General features: G+C 37.9%; 4 protein-coding genes across 7 annotated transcripts; 3 read left to right on the top strand and 1 right to left on the bottom strand.

The window, feature by feature from the left end:
- The first annotated feature begins 108 nt into the window (after positions 1–108).
- Positions 109–7,406, top strand: LOC18603871 (putative alpha,alpha-trehalose-phosphate synthase [UDP-forming] 9). Of its 4 annotated transcripts, none has more exons than XM_088804502.1 (6): positions 109–344; positions 665–736; positions 2,015–2,135; positions 3,760–5,871; positions 6,141–6,414; positions 6,513–7,406. In XM_088804502.1, the coding sequence occupies exons 4-6, from the start codon at positions 3,881–3,883 to the stop codon at positions 6,834–6,836; spliced, it is 2,589 nt and encodes an 862-aa protein (XP_088660628.1). In that variant the 5' UTR covers positions 109–344; positions 665–736; positions 2,015–2,135; positions 3,760–3,880; the 3' UTR covers positions 6,837–7,406. The 4 variants fall into 4 exon arrangements, with proteins under 4 accessions (XP_088660628.1, XP_017973682.2, XP_088660626.1 ...); XM_018118193.2 differs by having other exon boundaries at positions 109–428; XM_088804500.1 differs by lacking the exon at positions 2,015–2,135.
- A 761-nt stretch (positions 7,407–8,167) lies between these two features.
- NFD2 (Ribonuclease III family protein) lies at positions 8,168–9,614 on the top strand. The gene is made up of 3 exons (XM_007036103.3): positions 8,168–8,403; positions 8,550–8,638; positions 9,019–9,614. Exons 1-3 carry the CDS (start codon positions 8,329–8,331, stop codon positions 9,422–9,424), a joined length of 570 nt encoding a protein of 189 aa, XP_007036165.3. The 5' UTR covers positions 8,168–8,328; the 3' UTR covers positions 9,425–9,614.
- A 1,628-nt stretch (positions 9,615–11,242) lies between these two features.
- On the top strand, positions 11,243–12,205 carry LOC18603868 (uncharacterized). The gene has a single exon (XM_007036101.3). The coding sequence runs from the start codon at positions 11,360–11,362 to the stop codon at positions 11,882–11,884; it is 525 nt and encodes a 174-aa protein (XP_007036163.3). The 5' UTR covers positions 11,243–11,359; the 3' UTR covers positions 11,885–12,205.
- Positions 12,206–12,306: 101 nt separating this feature from the next.
- On the bottom strand, positions 12,307–17,885 carry RDR2 (RNA-dependent RNA polymerase 2). Its single transcript, XM_007036099.3, has 4 exons — positions 17,046–17,885; positions 13,752–15,655; positions 13,311–13,461; positions 12,307–13,236 (listed from the first exon to the last, which is right to left on the bottom strand). The coding sequence occupies exons 1-4, from the start codon at positions 17,598–17,600 to the stop codon at positions 12,397–12,399; spliced, it is 3,450 nt and encodes a 1,149-aa protein (XP_007036161.3). The 5' UTR covers positions 17,601–17,885; the 3' UTR covers positions 12,307–12,396.
- Between the last annotated feature and the right edge of the window lie 201 nt (positions 17,886–18,086).

Raw genomic sequence — 18,086 nt, 5'->3', positions numbered from 1 at the left:
AGAAAGGGCATTTAAAGGAAGACAAAACCCTTCTCTTCAGGACTATAACGTAAGACCAAACCAGACTTGTGTAATCTAACTGTACATACTTTGGGGTGGCCTCATGTCTCTCTCTATATCAAAATCTTGTTTCTTTTTTGACTTTTATATTCTAAGTTCTAATCTTTTTGCTGCTTCCTTTGTTGAATGAACCAACACCAAACACCAAACCAAACGGAACCTTAAAATAAATTTTTTCAATCCTTTTTCCTTGTTTTCTTGGGGTTTTAGTCGGTTTCGAACCCTTCAAAACTCTTTCACAAATCTCACCAGTTTTGAACCTAACGCACCATTTTTCTTTCCAAGTTTCTCTCTTTCTTTATCTCATAACTCCAACTGCTTCTTCCTACATTCTTTTCCTTTCATGTTTTATCAGCTTTTTTTCTCATGTAAGTTTTTTCTTTATCCACATTTCTTTTTCCAGCTTCCCTTCTGTGTTGAAGGGTTCTTTTCTTTTTCAATGCTTTCATGTAGGTTTGGTTGCTTGGGAAGCTTTAAGGGAAGCAATGGGAAAATGGGGTTGCTAGATTTTTAGTTTTCTTGGGCTTTTTCAGCAACCATGTTTTGGTTTTTTTATTTCCCTTCTTTTTTCCTGATAAAAAAAAAATGATCATCTTTCTTGCAGGGAATTCGCTCTATAGTGTCATTGAAGAGTTGGATAAAAGCACTGTTGCTCAAACTGGATCATTCTGTAAAGGTAACATTTTGGATCACTCTGTTTCTGTGGCCTTTCTCTTTTTCTACAGACATATGTATTTGAATATAATATGTGTTTTTTTTTATATCTGTATTTATATCTGCATGTATAAACATTACATTGGAATTTTGAGATCTAGAGGCTTAGGAATGAATTTTGAGCTTTCCTGTGTATTTGACTGTCTTTTTGTTTTTAATTTTTCTGGAGGCGTTATCTGTACTGTTGGACATGTTTTCAAATAATTGTTCAGGGAGCTTAGCTGGATGTTAGCCAATTTTCACTAGTTTTGTTTGTTCTTGTTTTGGACTCTTTTTAAAGTTGTTATTATCTATAGAATTAATTCAAGTTACTTATAAACAATTCCATGGCTATTATCTTCTGTTCTTAAGTTAATGAAACAGTTGAGAAGGCATAAAAGAAATCCTTATTGGAAATTCTTTCAGTCTTGTTAATTTATAGTCATATTTTACCCCATTTGGGACAAATCAATAAACAAAAGTTTAGCATGGAGTGATACATAATGTAAACTGAGAATTGTTTTTATTGCAGTTAATTTATTGAGAAATAAGGTTAGAATGATACATAGTACTCCTGGAGAATTTTAGAAAATGAAATACAAATCTAAAAGTAAAATGCTGAGGAGAATAATGTTGCTGCTATCTTTTCTTGTCTCTTGATTTTCAAGTTAGCATGCCGGTAATTATTAAAGATAAGGTGACCCCATGAATAGTCATATGCCCTGATTTTCCACTGTCATTGGCCCTTTTGATTTGTAGATTAAGGATTTTGGTAATTATTGAAGATAAGGTGAGCCCTTTGAATTTCGTATTGCCTGTTGTTTTTTTTTTTTTGTCGCATAATTTAAACTTCTTCCTTTGTCTATAATCAGTTGACAGGTAAGCTGATGAAACAATGAGTTAATGCTTGCCGAAAATATGGCACTGCCGTGAAAATTGTATTAGAAGGAAAATATTTTCTGTTTTCTTTCATCTTTCATTTTTCATTTTTTTGGTTTTATTTGAAAAGGTTTCAGTTTCATTATAGAGGATATCATTAATACAGATAAGGATGAAGTAAATAATATGGTAAATTTTAGCAAATCTAATTTATTTATTGTATATTCTTCCTGTCTGTACTCGGAAAACAGATAAGTGACTTAATAATCCTGCTGGAACAAACAAGTTAAACAGACGTGTTTCTAGTGCTTTACTGGAAGGAAATTAATTCGATTCCCTTATGGGTTAAAGGAATATTCGTTTCATTAAATTGCCTGCGTAGCGTTTACCTGGACAATTAATTTGAAGAAATCAAGTAGAATGCAATTGGCATATAAAAAGGCTATGAAGGCTAACATCAAAGGGGCAGATTTTGTTGAGAGATCCTCGGATAACAGCATTAGGTATGCCGATGTTTTTAAAAATGTGCGTTTCCCTCTTATATTTGATCTTTTCCATGTATGTTTATATTTTTCATTATAATTTTCCTTTCTTTTTCTTCTCTTGCTAGTAGATCATATTATGAGCACATGGTTTTTCTTCTTAGATGAAGTTGGACGTTCCATGTTATCGGTCCAACATAAATTTTGATGTCAAAATTGGAACTTATGGCCCAACATTTGAAGGGTCTTTCCATTCTGTTTGAGTGATGGTTAGCCATCTGATATTTTGATATCACTTCATAGTATTTGGCTGTGGTTAGTTTGTTTATTCAATAGGGTGTAAACCACTGTTTTCTCAGCACCTTTTATATTGCTTCACTTTCATTACCATTAAAAAATGCATATCCTGATTATTAGGTGGAACAACGGTGTGATTTCATTTGGATGACTTCAATCTGTTTGCATTTTATTCTCTGATTACTCATTTTTTCTTGAACATACTCTTTCTCCCTTTGGCAGCAATTTGACATATGCACAATGTGTTCCTTTGATGATTATGTTTTACCAGAATTTTGATCTTTGCGTTTAACATGAAATTATAGAGATAATGTCCAGTTTTCAGGGCCTGCCGAAAAACTGCTTGTTACATATATATTTTGAGATAAAAGAATGAATTTGATCTTTATAATTCACTTGCAATTAGAGATAATGCTATGGTTTCTGAATACGGACAGATAAAAATTGAAGGATATAGAATTGGTTAAAAACCTTCACGGTTTTTTTGTTTGAAGTGTTGCCCATTTGTTGAGAATCTATGGTCTTTCTCTTTTGTTTTGCCTTTCCTCTCACCTTGTTTGGGCTTCGGTCCTCTTCCTACCTACTGCAGTTAGGCATGTACTGCTCTGGTCACATAAGTTTGTGTTTGGTTCTTGCCATAGCTCCTTCCAAAAATTATGTTGATTCTAGGGATCCTGCAGTTGTAGTACTTTGATGCACGCCAGTATTTTAGACTAGTCTGTAGTCCTACCCATTGAGGCTGGCGGGTCAAGGATCAACCACCCAAAACCCCCCCCCCCCCTCCTTTTTTTTAATTCCTTGTTGGTTTTTCCATTTTCTTTTTACCCTCTGATTGTTTACATTGTTGTTCAATTTGTTTATGAAAATTTTATCGGGTGGGTCAAAATGGACCATGCCTGGGTTTAGATAAGGGGTCATCTGTCCCAGAGGCTCTACTGGTTCCGGTCCCACCAGTTGAACTGGCCAGTCTTGCTTTCAAAACACTTACATGTTCTGCTTCTGCTCAGTTGCCTTGTGGGGATGTGCAACAGCAAGAACCACATAAGTTTATCATACACAATGAAATGTATATAGCATTTGCTAATCTTATATTTTAACAAACTATTTTTATTGATTTTGGCTAAAACATGATGGAGTGTGAAATGCTTGATAAGTCTTGGAAATATATTTTTTTAACCACACTATCCTGCAGACTAAGATTTGAATGACTAGCTGCAACACAAATTTGGAACATTTCTGATTATTGATGGCATCTTTGATATTTTATGGACTTACTTATTTCCATATTTCAAAGGCTTTCCCTATCTTGGACAAAGTGATTAGAGTCTTCCTTTCCACTTTCTTACAGGTATTTGGTTCCCTATAACTCAACGTCCTTGTCAAAATCTGTTCAGTCAGAAGTGTGTTAGTCCAGCATCTGTCGTATTGTGTTCTTGTCATAAACAGCGAGAGATAAGATTGTTCAGGGAATGATGGTTTCAAGATCCTGTATAAGTTTGTTGGACTTGGCATCTGGGGACATATTTAATCTCCCTCAAACTCCTAGAAAAATTCAGCGGGTTATGACAGTTCCTGGAATTATTTCTAAGGTAGATGGTAACAGAAGCAATGATGGAGATTTTGATGCTCTCTCCTCTGATGGCTGTGAAAAGAAAATTATTGTGGCAAATTTTCTTCCTATACATGCTCAAAAAGATTTGAAATCTGGTCGATGGTCCTTCAGTTTTGATGAGGATTCTCTTCTGTTACAAATGAAGGATGGCTTTTCATCTGATACTGATGTTGTTTACGTGGGGTCCTTGAAGGTTGATGTAGATTCAAGTGAACAAGATGAAATTTCTCGAAGACTGTTAGAGGAATTTAATTGTGTGCCCACATTTCTTCCTCCTGAACTTCAAAAAAAGTTCTACCATGGGTTTTGTAAGCAATATTTATGGCCGCTTTTTCATTACATGCTACCCATGTGCCCAGACTACTGCAATCGCTTTGACCGATTGCTTTGGCAAGCTTATGTTTCTGCTAACAAGATATTTGCAGATAAGGTCATGGAGGTCATAAATCCTGAAGATGATTTTGTATGGGTTCATGACTATCACCTTATGATCCTTCCAACATTTTTGAGAAAGCGTTTCTATCGAGTTAAGCTTGGCTTTTTCCTTCACAGCCCATTCCCTTCATCAGAAATATACCGGACTCTGCCAGTCAGGGATGAAATTTTGAAAGCACTGCTTAACGCAGACTTGATTGGTTTTCATACATTTGACTATGCTCGCCACTTTCTTTCATGCTGCAGCAGAATGCTTGGCCTTGACTATGAATCCAAGAGAGGACACATTGGACTTGATTATTTTGGTCGCACAGTCTACATCAAAATTTTGCCTGTCGGGATTCATATGGGCCGACTCCAATCTGCACTAAACCACCCATCTTCTTCTACTAAGGTCAAAGAAATTGTTGAGCAGTTCAAGGGGAAAAAGCTTATTGTTGGTGTTGATGACATGGACATATTTAAAGGCATTAGTCTAAAAGTATTAGCTATGGAACAGCTTTTACAGCAGCATCGAGAGTTGCGAGGCAAAATAGTTCTGGTTCAAATTGTAAATCCTGCAAGAAGCACTGGGAAAGATGTTCAGGAAGCAAAAAGGGAAACATACGAGACTACTAAAAGGATAAATGATAATTTTGGTTTTCCAGGATATGAACCAGTGGTCCTGATTGACCGTCGTGTCCCTTTCTATGAGAAGACAGCGTATTATGCTTTGGCAGAATGTTGCATTGTAAATGCAGTGAGGGATGGGATGAACCTAGTCCCATACAAGTACATTGTCTGTAGGCAGGGGACTTCCAAAATGGACGAAGCTTTGGAGATTGCCTCTGAATCACCTCGTATGAGTATGCTTGTTGTCTCAGAGTTTATAGGTTGTTCACCATCCCTAAGTGGGGCAATCAGGGTTAATCCTTGGGACATTGATGCTGTAGCTGATGCATTAAACATGGCCATCAGAATGCCTGATGTGGAGAAGCAATTGCGGCATGAGAAGCACTATCGTTATGTTAGTTCTCATGACGTGGCTTATTGGGCCCGGAGTTTTATGCAAGATTTGGAGAGGGCATGCAAAGAGCATTACAGCAAACGTTGCTGGGGCATTGGTTTTGGACTGAGTTTCAGGATTTTGTCTCTTTCTCCAAGTTTTAGAAAGCTTTCCATTGACCATATTGTCTCTGCTTATAAAAGGACATGCAGAAGATCAATATTTTTGGATTATGATGGGACAGTGGTGCCCCATGCTTCAATTATTAAAAGCCCGAGTCCTGAAGTAATCTCAGTCTTGAACAATCTATGCAGTGACCCCAAGAACACTGTCTTTATAGTCAGTGGTAGGGGGCAAAACTCCCTGAGTGACTGGTTTGCTCAATGTGAGAATCTAGGCATAGCAGCTGAGCATGGATACTTCATAAGGTAAATCTCAGTTATACAGTTTTTGAAATCTAGCTTCAGCACTGTTGGCTCTGTTGCGAAGTGGGCATTGCCTACTTGAGAAGGATGGGCATTATTTTTCAATGATCCTTTTATTTTCTTTATTTATACAGAGTTAAAGTAAAGCTCTATAAAAGTGACAGTGTTTCCTCTATGAAAGATACTGTTGTATGAATACGGTGCAACTCCTTGCATTAGGTCCTTATAGTGCAGGTTTACCTTTTCTTAATATTTTTTTTCCTTCCTTGTAGGTGGAGTAGGATGTCCGATTGGGAAACCATTCCAATTGCTGCAGATTTTGATTGGAAAAGAATTGCTGAACCAGTGATGAAATTATATACGGAGGCAACTGATGGCTCCTATATAGAGCCCAAGAAGAGTGCCTTAGTATGGCACCATCAAGATGCTGACCCTGATTTTGGATCTTGTCAAGCGAAGGAACTGTTAGATCACCTAGAAAATGTCCTTGCCAATGAACCTGTTGTTGTGAAGAGGGGCCAGCAAATTGTTGAAGTGAAGCCTCAGGTATAAATGCTTTTTGAGTCCTTTTTATTCATGCTAACAGTCTTTTGTGCCTGTACCTTATTTTCCAACAGCCTAACATGGGCTATTTGATGTGCCAGGGAGTTACCAAAGGCTTTGTTGCAGAGAAAATTCTTTCCACAATGATAGGTAATGGGAAGCTACCAGATTTTGTGATGTGCATTGGTGATGATAGATCTGATGAAGACATGTTTGAAAGCATATCAAATACGGCTTACAGATCATCTCTCCCTGTTCCTCCTGAAATTTTTGCTTGTACTGTTGGTCAAAAACCAAGCAAAGCTAGGTATTATTTGGATGATACTGTTGAGGTACTAACATTACTTCAAGGCTTGGCTGCTTCTTCAAGCTCAAAGTCAAGGAGCAACATAGAAACTCAAGTTTCTTTCGAAAGTTCTGTTTGAAACTTGAAGTTTGTTTCTTATGCATTGAATTAGACTGGGAGGCAGATTTGCATGGAATTGACTTGGTGTCGGTTAAGATGGTTGAACTTTCTTTTGCTATGACTTGGATGGATTCACTTAAAGTCCGTAGTTGGTATAAGATTTATTCAATGGTGGCTTACGGCCTGACAGCTTTATTTACAGAAATGGAAACACAGATGCTAGTGATCATGGTGAACTTGTTGGTGGCTTTGGAGATAAACAATCACTGGACTTTTACTCTCTCTAGATATTTTGATAGGTGGCTGCTGGTTGGTGTAAGTATTTTCGGATGCAGAGCGGATACTTCTCGAAGTTAGATGTTATCATAGATAGTCTCACTGACATCAAGGACATCATTTGAATTGTGTACAAATACAGGTTTTAGTCAATACATGAAATGCATTCTGAATTCTGATATCGAAATATAGTGGATTGGTCCATTCTGTAATTGCGGTTTCTCCCTCTTTTACAATGTGAAACATGTTCTTAGCGAAGTTGGGAGAGATCATGTACATAGTACTTGCAAATTGGCAGATCATTTTGAGCACACGCTCCATGTTCCATAAATATTTCACTATTCCACCTGCATTGTAGTGTCTGACTGTAACTGTGAGTGGAAGAGATGCCTGAGAGTGCCCCATTCCATGGTTCAAACATAACATTTTCTCGAAGGTGGCAATTATTTAGGGCGGATAACTTTGGATTTGAGTAATATGTTTTAATTAACTTACGTGTCAAATGTTTTAAAAGAAGTAGATAAAATATATAAATCTCACATCGGACAATAAAAAATTTTGAAAAGTTTGTAAGTGTAAGTGTCACGTATTTTATTATGTTAACTTTTTGATAGTACGATAATGATTTCGTGATGAAATTATATTAGTCCGGATTTAACTTAAATTTAACCTACACCAAACATCCCCAAAGGAGAGGCAAGCAAGTTAGTCGTTGGCGACGGAGTGTGTTAAACCCTTTAAAGGAAAGGGTGCTTCAATTTTATTTTGGACAAATAGAAGAATTTTCATATCGAATTGAGTGATAGAAAATGTTGTATCAAATGTTTTAAAAGAAAGATAGAATGCTTCAGTCCTACATTAGACAGGCAGAAGATCTTGGAAAGCTAATAAAACTCCATCCTAAGTTTTGGATCAGTTATGCCCTTGAGATGATTGCTTAAAAAAGATAAAAAACCCTTTGAAATGGTAAAAACCCAAGCTCATCAGTTTATTACTTCGTGGGTTTGAAGTGGGCTTGGATCCAGAACAGAAAGGTAAACAAGGTGACTTGACTCTTTTTTATTCCATAAGCAAGGAATTTTGTATAATGGTAGTTTATACAAGTTAACAAAAAGTCAGTAACTTGGTGGAGAAGGAGAAGAAACATCATAAAACCCAGATTTCAGGGGTTCTAATCTGTCACAAAGGAAAGCAAATTTTCATTTTTTTACAGAGCAAGTTAAGTAGAAAGAAATATGCAATTACGTGGCTCCACTCTCTTCAGTGTCATCACTATCCTTCTCTTCACACTCTTCTCCTCTGTGCCTCAGGTAATTTTCGAACCCTGATCAAGCCTCTTTGTTTCCCAAGAAAAAAAAGAAGAAGATACTAGAGAGAAGTGAAGAAAAGAAAGCAATTTTTGAAAATTTGATGATTTTTGGATAATATAAAGTAAACCCCATTTTTGTGAGTGCAGGCATATGCAGCAGGAAATTATGAAGATCAGAGCTTAAAGCCCTTGCCACCATTTTCACAAGCTCTTGAGACACTACAGAATCAAATTGGGCAAGTCTTTTTCGTTGAAATGTACCCTTTAATTTAGATCATGGCCTGCCTTTTGATTAGTGAATGATAATTATTTTGCTTATGTATAATACTGTTTAGTACTGAAAAAAGAAAGAAGAACAGAAAGAAAGACAGAAACCCCAGAAACAGAAAGAAAATTAGGTTTGTAAAGCAAATAAAATCAGTAAAGAAGACTTGAAACTTTTTGTCTGATAAAGATTTTCCTTTTTAATTTTAAAAGAATAGTCTTTATCTTTCTTCAGTAATGGGAGCATGGGGTTGTAGAAATAAACTTGAAAATTTATTTTATTTATTAATTCTTTGGATTTTCTTATGACACACAAACGAGGCTTATTACTTGTTCTAAAACCAACCTTCAGCTATACTTTCAAGAGCATTGGTCTGCTCCGGCGTGCCATGACCCATTCCTCCTTCTCTGAGGAGAACAACAAGGCATTAAGCATTCTGGGCACCCATGTCATTGAGACATCAGTTTCACTCCATTCCCTTGTAAAAGATATTGATATGTCTCCGAAAGAACTCAACAACCTCATATTGGAGATCACCAAAGTGGATTCTTCCTGTGCTGTTGATGGGACGCGTTTAGGGCTGCAAAAAGTGGTTAGAGTTTCTCGAAAGACTGCTCCTTCAAGCCCAACCATAGTTTGTGGTGCATTCCGAGCAATATTTGGTGCTATTGCTCTCGATTCTATGAACACTGATGAAGCTGGAAATATCTTCTGGAGCATTCATAGTGGTAAGGCCCAAAGAGCTGTTTCATTGTAAGTTAAGCTATGTTATCTGCTGTTAAATGTATTGGAGATAGTCTATCTTAAGGATTTTAAATATTGTGGCACGAACAGTAAGTTGCCTATATGTCTGTTCAGTGTGTTAAATGCAATGTGGTTTGTCAACAACTTAACCTGATAACAGATTTGGTGAATATTAAGAGTAGAAATTGCCATTTCAGTGTGCAGATTCATGGTGTTTTTAATCTCTATCACAATATAACTTTGCAATTCTTGACAGATGCTGATATCTTCTTGGCTTAGTGACTATGAATGTTTGTTTGCTATTAATTTTTGGGAACTTTAAGAGCAAATTTGGCAAAAAGCTGCTAGAAATGAATCAAAAGGAGACTTTATTGTCTGCCAAGTTTTGTCGCTGTTCAAGTTTTCTGTAAACCTAACACTTACAAAAAGGGTTGCCACCTTTTAGCTCTCTTGCCCAAACCAGTGTGAGTGTAAGACCCTTACTAGTTTCATTCCTTGTGGTATATTAGACTAGTCTAACTCACATTAGCAAAGATAACTGGGTACCAGGGTTGCCCAGTTCGGCACTGGAGGAGAGTCGGAAATCTTAGACTATTTTCACTTGTTCAATCATTCAATTAGGATTCAGACCTAGAAGTGGATAGATTCTGTTGCCAGAATGGATGATGTGGTTGCAAAGTGCAAATTAAGGGTGCTGTGAGGTGAGGAGACAGACTGTTCACTTAGAAATTATAAGGGTCAGTTCTGTTTGATCCATGTCACAGTAGGTGAGTCCACAATGCACAAGATGAAAGCTGTTCCAGATATGATATTGCTTGCCCCTGTGGGCAAGTTCAAAACAAGCAGTACAAGACCTGGTGTCTGGATTTGCTGACATGGGTTTCGAAAACTCATTATATGGTGTGAATTGACTCAAAAAAAAGCAGAGATTAGTCATCCCATCTGGCCTACCTGTTCTGAAAGAAATACAATTATTGTTGTCAGGACCATAGAAACGAAGAACCGAACATGCAAGTAATTGAAGCATATTCACCACAATCTTTGTTCCTCATTTGGTTTGTCCATGGTGTAGCTGTCATACTTAGTAATTGATGTGGATATTTGAAGGATGATACATAATCCCTTCTGTGCACAAACAAACATGTTAAGGAAATATAGAGTGTGCCTTCGGTTAGCTTGGTTTGATCTGAAAATTTTAAAAATCAAATCGAGGGAATTTTGATATTAAACTTTGAAAATTAAATTCGGTTTTAAGTTCGACTCTACCTCAAATTGAGTTTGAAAATATATTTTTAAATTTAAATTCGATTCAACTTGATTTGAGAGTATTATATATCAAATTTTTAAAATGAAAGAAAGAAATAAATGATATTTAATTAATGAAAACATAACATCACCTAATTGAGGCAACAAAAGAAAGAAGTCTCAAAGAATTTCTTTTTTTTTTTTGCTTTTATTCGCCAAAGGAAATACTAAAAGAAAAAAAAAAGATGACGTAATTGGGAATTTAGCTGCGTTGGAACTTGGAAATCCCAAAAAAGAATGCAGGCCGTCACGTTGGCTTGATCTGGAAGCATTGCTGGCGTATCTTATCAGATGGGACCCACCCCCGCCTCCCATCGCATTAATGATCATCCTTAGATTCCTATTAATCATCATCATTGGTTTTAATCTAGAAAAAGGATACCCCAACAAATTCCCCACCTAACATTGTCCCCACTATCTGCCGCTCTCACATTACCCGCGAAGCACCCAATCAAAAACCACAACGGCTCATTTGGCTTTTGAATTACCGAAACACCCTTTCGCTCTTTTTAGCCAACCGTCTCCTCGGTGTTTCAGTGCCGTTATTCTTTTTATTTATAAGACTCTCTCTCTCTCTCTGTTTCTGTCTCTGGAGGGAGGGAGGGAGAGAGAGAGAGAGCGAGGTAGGGTTTCGATCTCTGTGATGGCGGCGCATAGAGATTTAGAGCCGCCGATATTCGAAGAAACGACGTCGAATTCTCTGTTACGAAACACTCGTTGCTGCTTCTGTTTTCCTTGCTTCAGCTCCCGTCGCACGCCCACCGTCGGACTAGCCTTCTGGGAACGGATACGTACCGCCCAGGTCCAGTCCAGTACCAGCTTGTGGGCCCGAAGCGTTAGAGCCTTCCGGAAGGTCCGAGAATGGTCCGAAATCGTCGCCGGTCCGCGTTGGAAGACTTTCATCAGAAGGTTCAACCGGAGTAAAAGCGGAAGTGGCAGCGTCGGTGATGGTAGGCACGGGCAGTTCCATTACGATCCTTTGAGTTACGCTCTGAATTTCGACGAAGGGCCGGGACAGAACGGTAATTTCGTAGATGATATAGATTACGGCGGTTTCCGAGCTTTCTCCACTCGCTACGCTTCCGTTTCCGGTTCCGAAAAACCACTCTCGGCTCCGACGTCGTCGTCGTCGTTGGAGGTTGGGAAGGACGCGGCGGTTTTTGCGTGAACGAGGAAGGAAGTCCGTGAGCTGGACTGTTGACTCGGTGACGTCAACTTGTTGCTTGTACTTTGTTGTCTTTGTTGGGTGAAGAGGTAATTACGAGCACTTTTGAGGTTTATTTGTATCTTCTGAGGTGTGGGTGTTGGTGATAGCGACAGAAGAAGGAGATGAGGATGAAACGTGTGGGATTTAGATGACAAAAAAGATTAGATTTTTATATTCCTTTTTCTTTGGGAATAAAGAAATATAATATAGAAATAGGATAATGATGTGTACATATTGAGTATTTTAATTGAATATATGTATATTTTATATTTGATGGACAAATACTATGTTACTTTGTAATTTGCAAGCAAATACTAAGATAAGGACTCTTATACTTCTTTTATAAATTTGGATTCAATCATTGGACAAGGAAGAAATTTGACTTGCTTCAGCCATGTCTTGTTGCTGTACCAAAAAACATTCAACACAAGCGAGTCTCATGGATTAGAATTTGTCTATATGTCTGATCAAGTCTACATGGATTCATCACGAGTAGCAGGCCTTCTTGGGGACTTATGGTAGACATGACTGAATACCGGTTGTTCTCTCTGAATTTCTCTGCTATTCACAGACTTTATCTTGAGTAAAATGTCTCCAACAATCCATGGAAAGCTCAAGCAGGACTTCATGCTTTCCTGGCAGTAATTTGGGTGGTAAGTCACATGATACCATGCAGAGGCAAGTCTCTGATGCTCACCGACCTTGCAGCTATTCTCAAACCGTTCTCTAGCTTCTCTCTGTAGGTTCTTCATGGACAGCAAGATCCGGTCTTTCATGTCTCCATATCTCCTGTTGTCTCGCTGCAAAAACGTTGCTTTGTTGCGCATATTGCCTGTCAGGATCTCATCCTCGCTTTCTACCTCGTAATAATTCATCAAGAAGCTCATTTTCTCTTCATACATGTCCTTGTGAGTCTGTGCAGTTGAAAGGAAGGCCTCGAAACCATTCACTTCAAGGTCATGATCATAGAGTGCTTCAGCCATCTTCTTTGACCAAACAAACTTTGACCTTTCTTGCACGGTTGAGTTGATTGTAGCTCGGTACAGTTTTCCCAGTACCCCAAGGGAAGCATACATGGGTTTGTCCACCCTCTGCATGAAGTCTGGAAACTCCCTTGGTTTCAGAGACCGAGGCATCTCAGCTGGTGCTCCTGTCTTTGCAAAATCAACAGCCATAGAGTGAAGAGTTGCCAATTCTAGACATTTTTCACTGCGTGCTTTATCAGGTTCACGATCAGCATGCACTAAATGTGCAGTAGAAATGGCACCCAAAGTATCATTGATCATGTAGTCAACAAAAAACTTTTGAATTTCCTGCGAATATTGGCAGAGAATGAGGGGAAAGTCCAGTTTCACCAAATCAGAAATTTAGCACAGTTTCAAATTACCTCCAAGGTCACCTCATGGTCCATGATTCGAGGTCTCGATCCAGTGTAGTCCATTGGGGCATCAGTTTGACATGGGATGAGATCTTTATCCCAGCTTATGAAAAACTGGTCCCCATCAAGATCACCACCTGAGCATTCATTTGGATGAGGCCTACAAGAACAAATTGTTTGGTGCTAGCCACACCCGATTATTTAAGTTCAAACATAAAAAAATAACCACCTCGTCTTGCTAAAACTGGAATCAGATGCAACAGTAGGGGCCCCAATAGGAAATACACAAAATCTTATAACCAACTTCCTATCAGGAGGCCCTGACTCAAGACCAGAAAATGACAGGAACAAACGCAAGATTCATGAGGAAGCAACTGTTTCAACTAAGAGGGCAGTGGCTTATCCATGAAGAACGGGAAGATGAGAGTTAATTTAATCTGTGAAACATACCTTTCTCCTTTCTGTGGGAAGACAAGGCAATCCACCAAACCCTTATCTTCTAGTTCAGCTTCATAAACAGCCTCGAGGACTCTGACATCCCCAGGGTGAAGACAAGGATTTTTTGTGACAACCACCTTCCCTATCACTATAGCTGTTTTCTCATCCACCTTATGGAAGAAATTTTGGTCTGCATGTTCTAGTTCTGCCTTTTTGATACTTAGACGGACATAAACTTGACCATAATTCAATGTAGCAGTTTCGTCCAAACAACCAACTAAGACCTGTCCCTTTGGAACATATATCCGGCACCTGCATTTTAAATCAGATAGTAGACTCTCATGATTTGCTAGAAGCATCATTGAGAGGTAAGGTTCCACATTTGGCTCATAACCTTGAAGCAACATTTTCACCAGAATGTTTTGGGAATCAGCTCCACATAAACTCTGTAAGACATCCAAAGCTGCTTCTCTATTCGTCAGCATTTGGCCCAGAAGATGCAGTTGTTCCTGTTGCAATGTCTCAAACGCTTCATCCTTGATGCCCAAGGTAGACAAGAGTGTAACAATTTCTCGATTCAAAAAGCAAGGCATTGATTCACTCCATTTGGTGACATTAAGCATCCTGATTTTTGATTCAAACTTATGCATGCTACCACGCAGAGACATCTTCCGGAAGGAATTGCGGTCAACAGCAACAACACCTTTATAACCACCATACCTTATTTGAAATGCTGATGGAGTGTCATTCAATCCACATTTCTGAGCAACTTCCCTAGCAAAAGGCAAAGAAATTTTCCCTATGCCATCAGAGAAGCAGTAATTAATACCATCAGAAGTAACTTCAATATCAGGAATAATCTTGACATCCTGCACAGGGACAACAAGAGTTGGCAAAGAAGAACTAAACAATTGACCCATCCTTGCGGCACACTTAGAAACACTACGTATCTTCTTGAAGCATCCCATCCATTCTCTAACATCTTCAGCTGTAACCTTGTCATTAGACGCAAACATCCAGACAGAATTTGATCGAAGCTGACTAGCAGAAAATGCCAGAAACTCAAATCTTTTATCTCCAATAACAATCCCATGCTGAAGAACAGACAATATCCTGTGATATATTTTAGTTCTGAAAGGTTTTGAAAAAATACCTAACTGAACACTAGTAGAAATGGCATTTGCAGAAAGCTTACCCCAATCTTCTTCAACAAAAGAAACTCTCATAAAATCTGAAGCATATTCTGCAAAGTTCTTAACAACATAATTAGATGTTTCAAGCTCGGGACCCAAGCAATAAATCTTTGAAGGTGTAACTAGGGCTCTGTGACAACTCATGACATTATGATCTATTAACCTTTTGAATGATGATAAGGGACGACTTTGGAAGTTTCTTTCTGATACAGGTAAATTTTCCTTCACAAATGACACAGGATTATAGCAAGTGGACAGTAGCTTGTGAAATTTCTGCAGAATCATGACAGCAGTTTCAACAGCCAAAACACGGAGGATATCTATCAGATCTGTGTCTACAGAAGCAATACTAATTTTTTGAGTATGAACAAGGGAATTGAGCTGAAAAAGGATCTCATATGCTAACTTGGAATCTGATGGGCCCTTCACAAGCGGAACGATTTCGGGTGCAGATGAGAATTCTCCCCCACCCTTTAAAGTTAAACCTTTCATGTCTTCTCGATAACATGAGAAACATGAAAACAAATCTAACGTCAATAATTCTGCATTGATTTCCCAATAGAACGCCGTTGATTGTCCAACTGCCTTTGTCCTTGAAAAGTCTGTCGTGCGAACCCAAAGGAAGTCAAAATTCTCCTTGCATATATGGTAGCGATCAGGTCTAAGTTTTGAAGCTATATTTGGTCCAGATACTTTTTGATATATCCTAGGAGCGTACTTGACCTAGAAACAGTAGTTGTTCAGGTAATATTTTTTAGAACACAACAAAGAAACAGTATTATGTGCCAAGAACTAATACACACGAAAGAGAATATTGAAATAAATGTCAAGTTCTATAAAATTGATAATTTTCCAAATATGTACACCAAGAGTGTATCACATATGATCATTTTGTGTACTATTCCTTGCATGGCCTCGCTAAATCAGTGAAGCCCAGGATGAAAACCTCAATGATATTTCTATAAATACAATTTTCTTGCAAGGAAAAATGAAATTATCAAGCTCATTAAAGCATCAACAAGTCAATACAACGTGAAATTTCTTTTAATCTAACAGGCTGCAAAATGCCTTGTAACATTTTGTTCTCTTGATGTGATTTATTGAGGTTTCAGATTCTGACAATTCACAGGTGTTAGGATGTAAATAAAGTGTAGAAATGGAGAAAACACTTAAATTGTAGTGTTATTTAACAAGAATAAATAGAGCTTTATTCTGTTTGATATCCAAAGATTTCCCCTTTGAGGGATCTTCCCCAATCTATGCCCCAAATGTATAACTATAGATTTTCATGCCCACAACTAGTTTAGGATATCCAAAGCAGCAATGAACATTTTCAAAACCAAAAAGACAAACTACAATTTTTAATCCATATACAAGTACATGGCAATTCTAAAAAGCAAAAAAGGATTCATGCCAATTGGTGTTTTAGAAACAAATCGCATTCTCTACTACGCATTGATTTGCATACTATGCATCTTGGTCAAGTCAAAGGCCAAGATAAGAAGGAAAAATTGAGCCTTTTAGTAACTTATAAAATCGAAGGCATCACCAGTTAATCTAGCAACCGAGTTGGAAACTATAAAATGAACATATAACCAAATGGGTAGCATATCAACACATCAAGAACTATAGCTCAACAACTTTGACACAAACTAAAAAACTAAAACATGGATATAGCATAATAATCACCAAGTTCCCATGTATCTCAGTTGCTTCCTTTCTCGAGCTATTAATCTTTCCAACAAATCCGCATTAAAAGAATGATGGTATGCTTAGGAAAAAACTCAAAATTGCCTACTTCACAATCAAATAATCAAACTTTCAATAAATTAAAACACTAAGGTTTAATTGGTTGTTGCTCTTTGTTACTACCTTTCATTTCAGAAGCAAGAAGCAAAAAGCAAAAAGTCGGTAAGAAATCGAAAGCAGATAGTAATATTTTCAAAAAATGAAAATGAAAGAACTTTAATCTTTTTGAAGAACAATAGGCAAGATTTGATTTTTCATGCATGAAAAATTATGCTAGAATTGACACACATTTCAGCCATTTTAATTAATAATAATAAAGGCAGAAAGCAAAGCATTATAGTATTTCAAAGACGAAAAAGCATACCCTCAAGAGAAGAGCATTGCATGAGGAGCCATTGAAGCAACAGCCAACAGTCTCCAAAACATCATCAAACAGAACCTCAAGCTTGTAACACTCCCCATTGTTCCACAGCCAAAACTCCAGTCTCCTCCTCTCAGGCATCAGCCACCCTCTCACATCCTCCCACCTCTCCAACACACGCAAGTAATCATCTTGAACCATAAAACCCACATGCAGAACCCCACCATCGAGCCTATGATCGGCCCTGATGGGCCTGGGAATGATGTCATCATAAGTTTCAGAGAGTTTAAGAGAATGGGACTTGAAGACGAGGTCGTTTCGGAGGGAGAGAAGGTGGGCTTTGGACTTGGCTTCGAGAGTGGCGAACTGGACTCTGCCGAAACCACGGGACTTCCAGTTGTTGCGGTCGGTCGAGATTTCAATGGCGAAGACGGTGTCAGTGCCGAGCTTGTATTCCAGGAACTCTAAGAGGTCTTTGGCTATGGCGGTTTGGGGTACGTTTGTGACTCGTAATGTGGGTCTCTCTCTCTCCATCGCACCTATCAGCTCTCTTCTCATCTCTGTGAGAGAGAGACGGAGGTTTTGCGTTGGCTTTGGGTTTTGTAAGCAGCAGCTTTTAGACTACTAACTCCATTGGAAGTTCGGTTTTTTTTTTCCCCTTTTCATTTTCTTGGGCTAAGGCTTCTTCGACATAGAGTCCATTAACGAATAGAAAAAGGGTGGAAGAAAAAATAGTTGAAAATTGAGAAAATTAACAGAGCAGAGCACATGCTGATTGAATTGGATCAGCTTTGTTAAGGGAAATTTTTACATCTATGGCAAGTTGGCTAGAGCCCCAATTTCATAGAGTTTCTTCTTCATAAAATAAAAATAAATTTTTTTAATCCCGAAAAAGGGCTTTAGCAAACTATTAATAATGGATTTTGTCTTTATATCATTGTTTCTTCAAACTTTTTAATAAAGAAAGCAGTAAAATAAGTAGATTTCTATGTATGATACGTACATACGTATGTATATATATATATATATATATATATATATATA

This window comes from Theobroma cacao, chromosome 3, assembly GCF_053813885.1.
Source record: "Theobroma cacao isolate CCN51 chromosome 3, ASM5381388v1, whole genome shotgun sequence".
Classification (NCBI taxonomy): Eukaryota; Viridiplantae; Streptophyta; class Magnoliopsida; order Malvales; family Malvaceae; genus Theobroma; species Theobroma cacao.
This window is presented reverse-complemented; position numbering and strand designations above follow the sequence as displayed.

Bases quoted from the DNA above. Each gene is read 5' to 3' on its own strand.
- LOC18603871 (XM_088804500.1), top strand. From the start codon at position 3,881: ATGATGGTTTCAAGATCCTGTATAAGTTTGTTGGACTTGGCATCTGGG. The intron at 5,872-6,140 runs GTAAATCTCAGT...CCTTCCTTGTAG, and splicing joins GAGCATGGATACTTCATAAG to GTGGAGTAGGATGTCCGATT. The intron at 6,415-6,512 runs GTATAAATGCTT...TTGATGTGCCAG, and splicing joins TTGTTGAAGTGAAGCCTCAG to GGAGTTACCAAAGGCTTTGT.
- NFD2 (XM_007036103.3), top strand. From the start codon at position 8,329: ATGCAATTACGTGGCTCCACTCTCTTCAGTGTCATCACTATCCTTCTC. The intron at 8,404-8,549 runs GTAATTTTCGAA...TTGTGAGTGCAG, and splicing joins TCTTCTCCTCTGTGCCTCAG to GCATATGCAGCAGGAAATTA. The intron at 8,639-9,018 runs GCAAGTCTTTTT...ACCAACCTTCAG, and splicing joins ACACTACAGAATCAAATTGG to CTATACTTTCAAGAGCATTG.
- LOC18603868 (XM_007036101.3), top strand. From the start codon at position 11,360: ATGGCGGCGCATAGAGATTTAGAGCCGCCGATATTCGAAGAAACGACG.
- RDR2 (XM_007036099.3), bottom strand. From the start codon at position 17,600: ATGAGAAGAGAGCTGATAGGTGCGATGGAGAGAGAGAGACCCACATTA. The intron at 15,656-17,045 runs GTATGCTTTTTC...TACTGTTTCTAG, and splicing joins GCAATGCTCTTCTCTTGAGG to GTCAAGTACGCTCCTAGGAT. The intron at 13,462-13,751 runs GTATGTTTCACA...TTGTTCTTGTAG, and splicing joins TTCCCACAGAAAGGAGAAAG to GCCTCATCCAAATGAATGCT.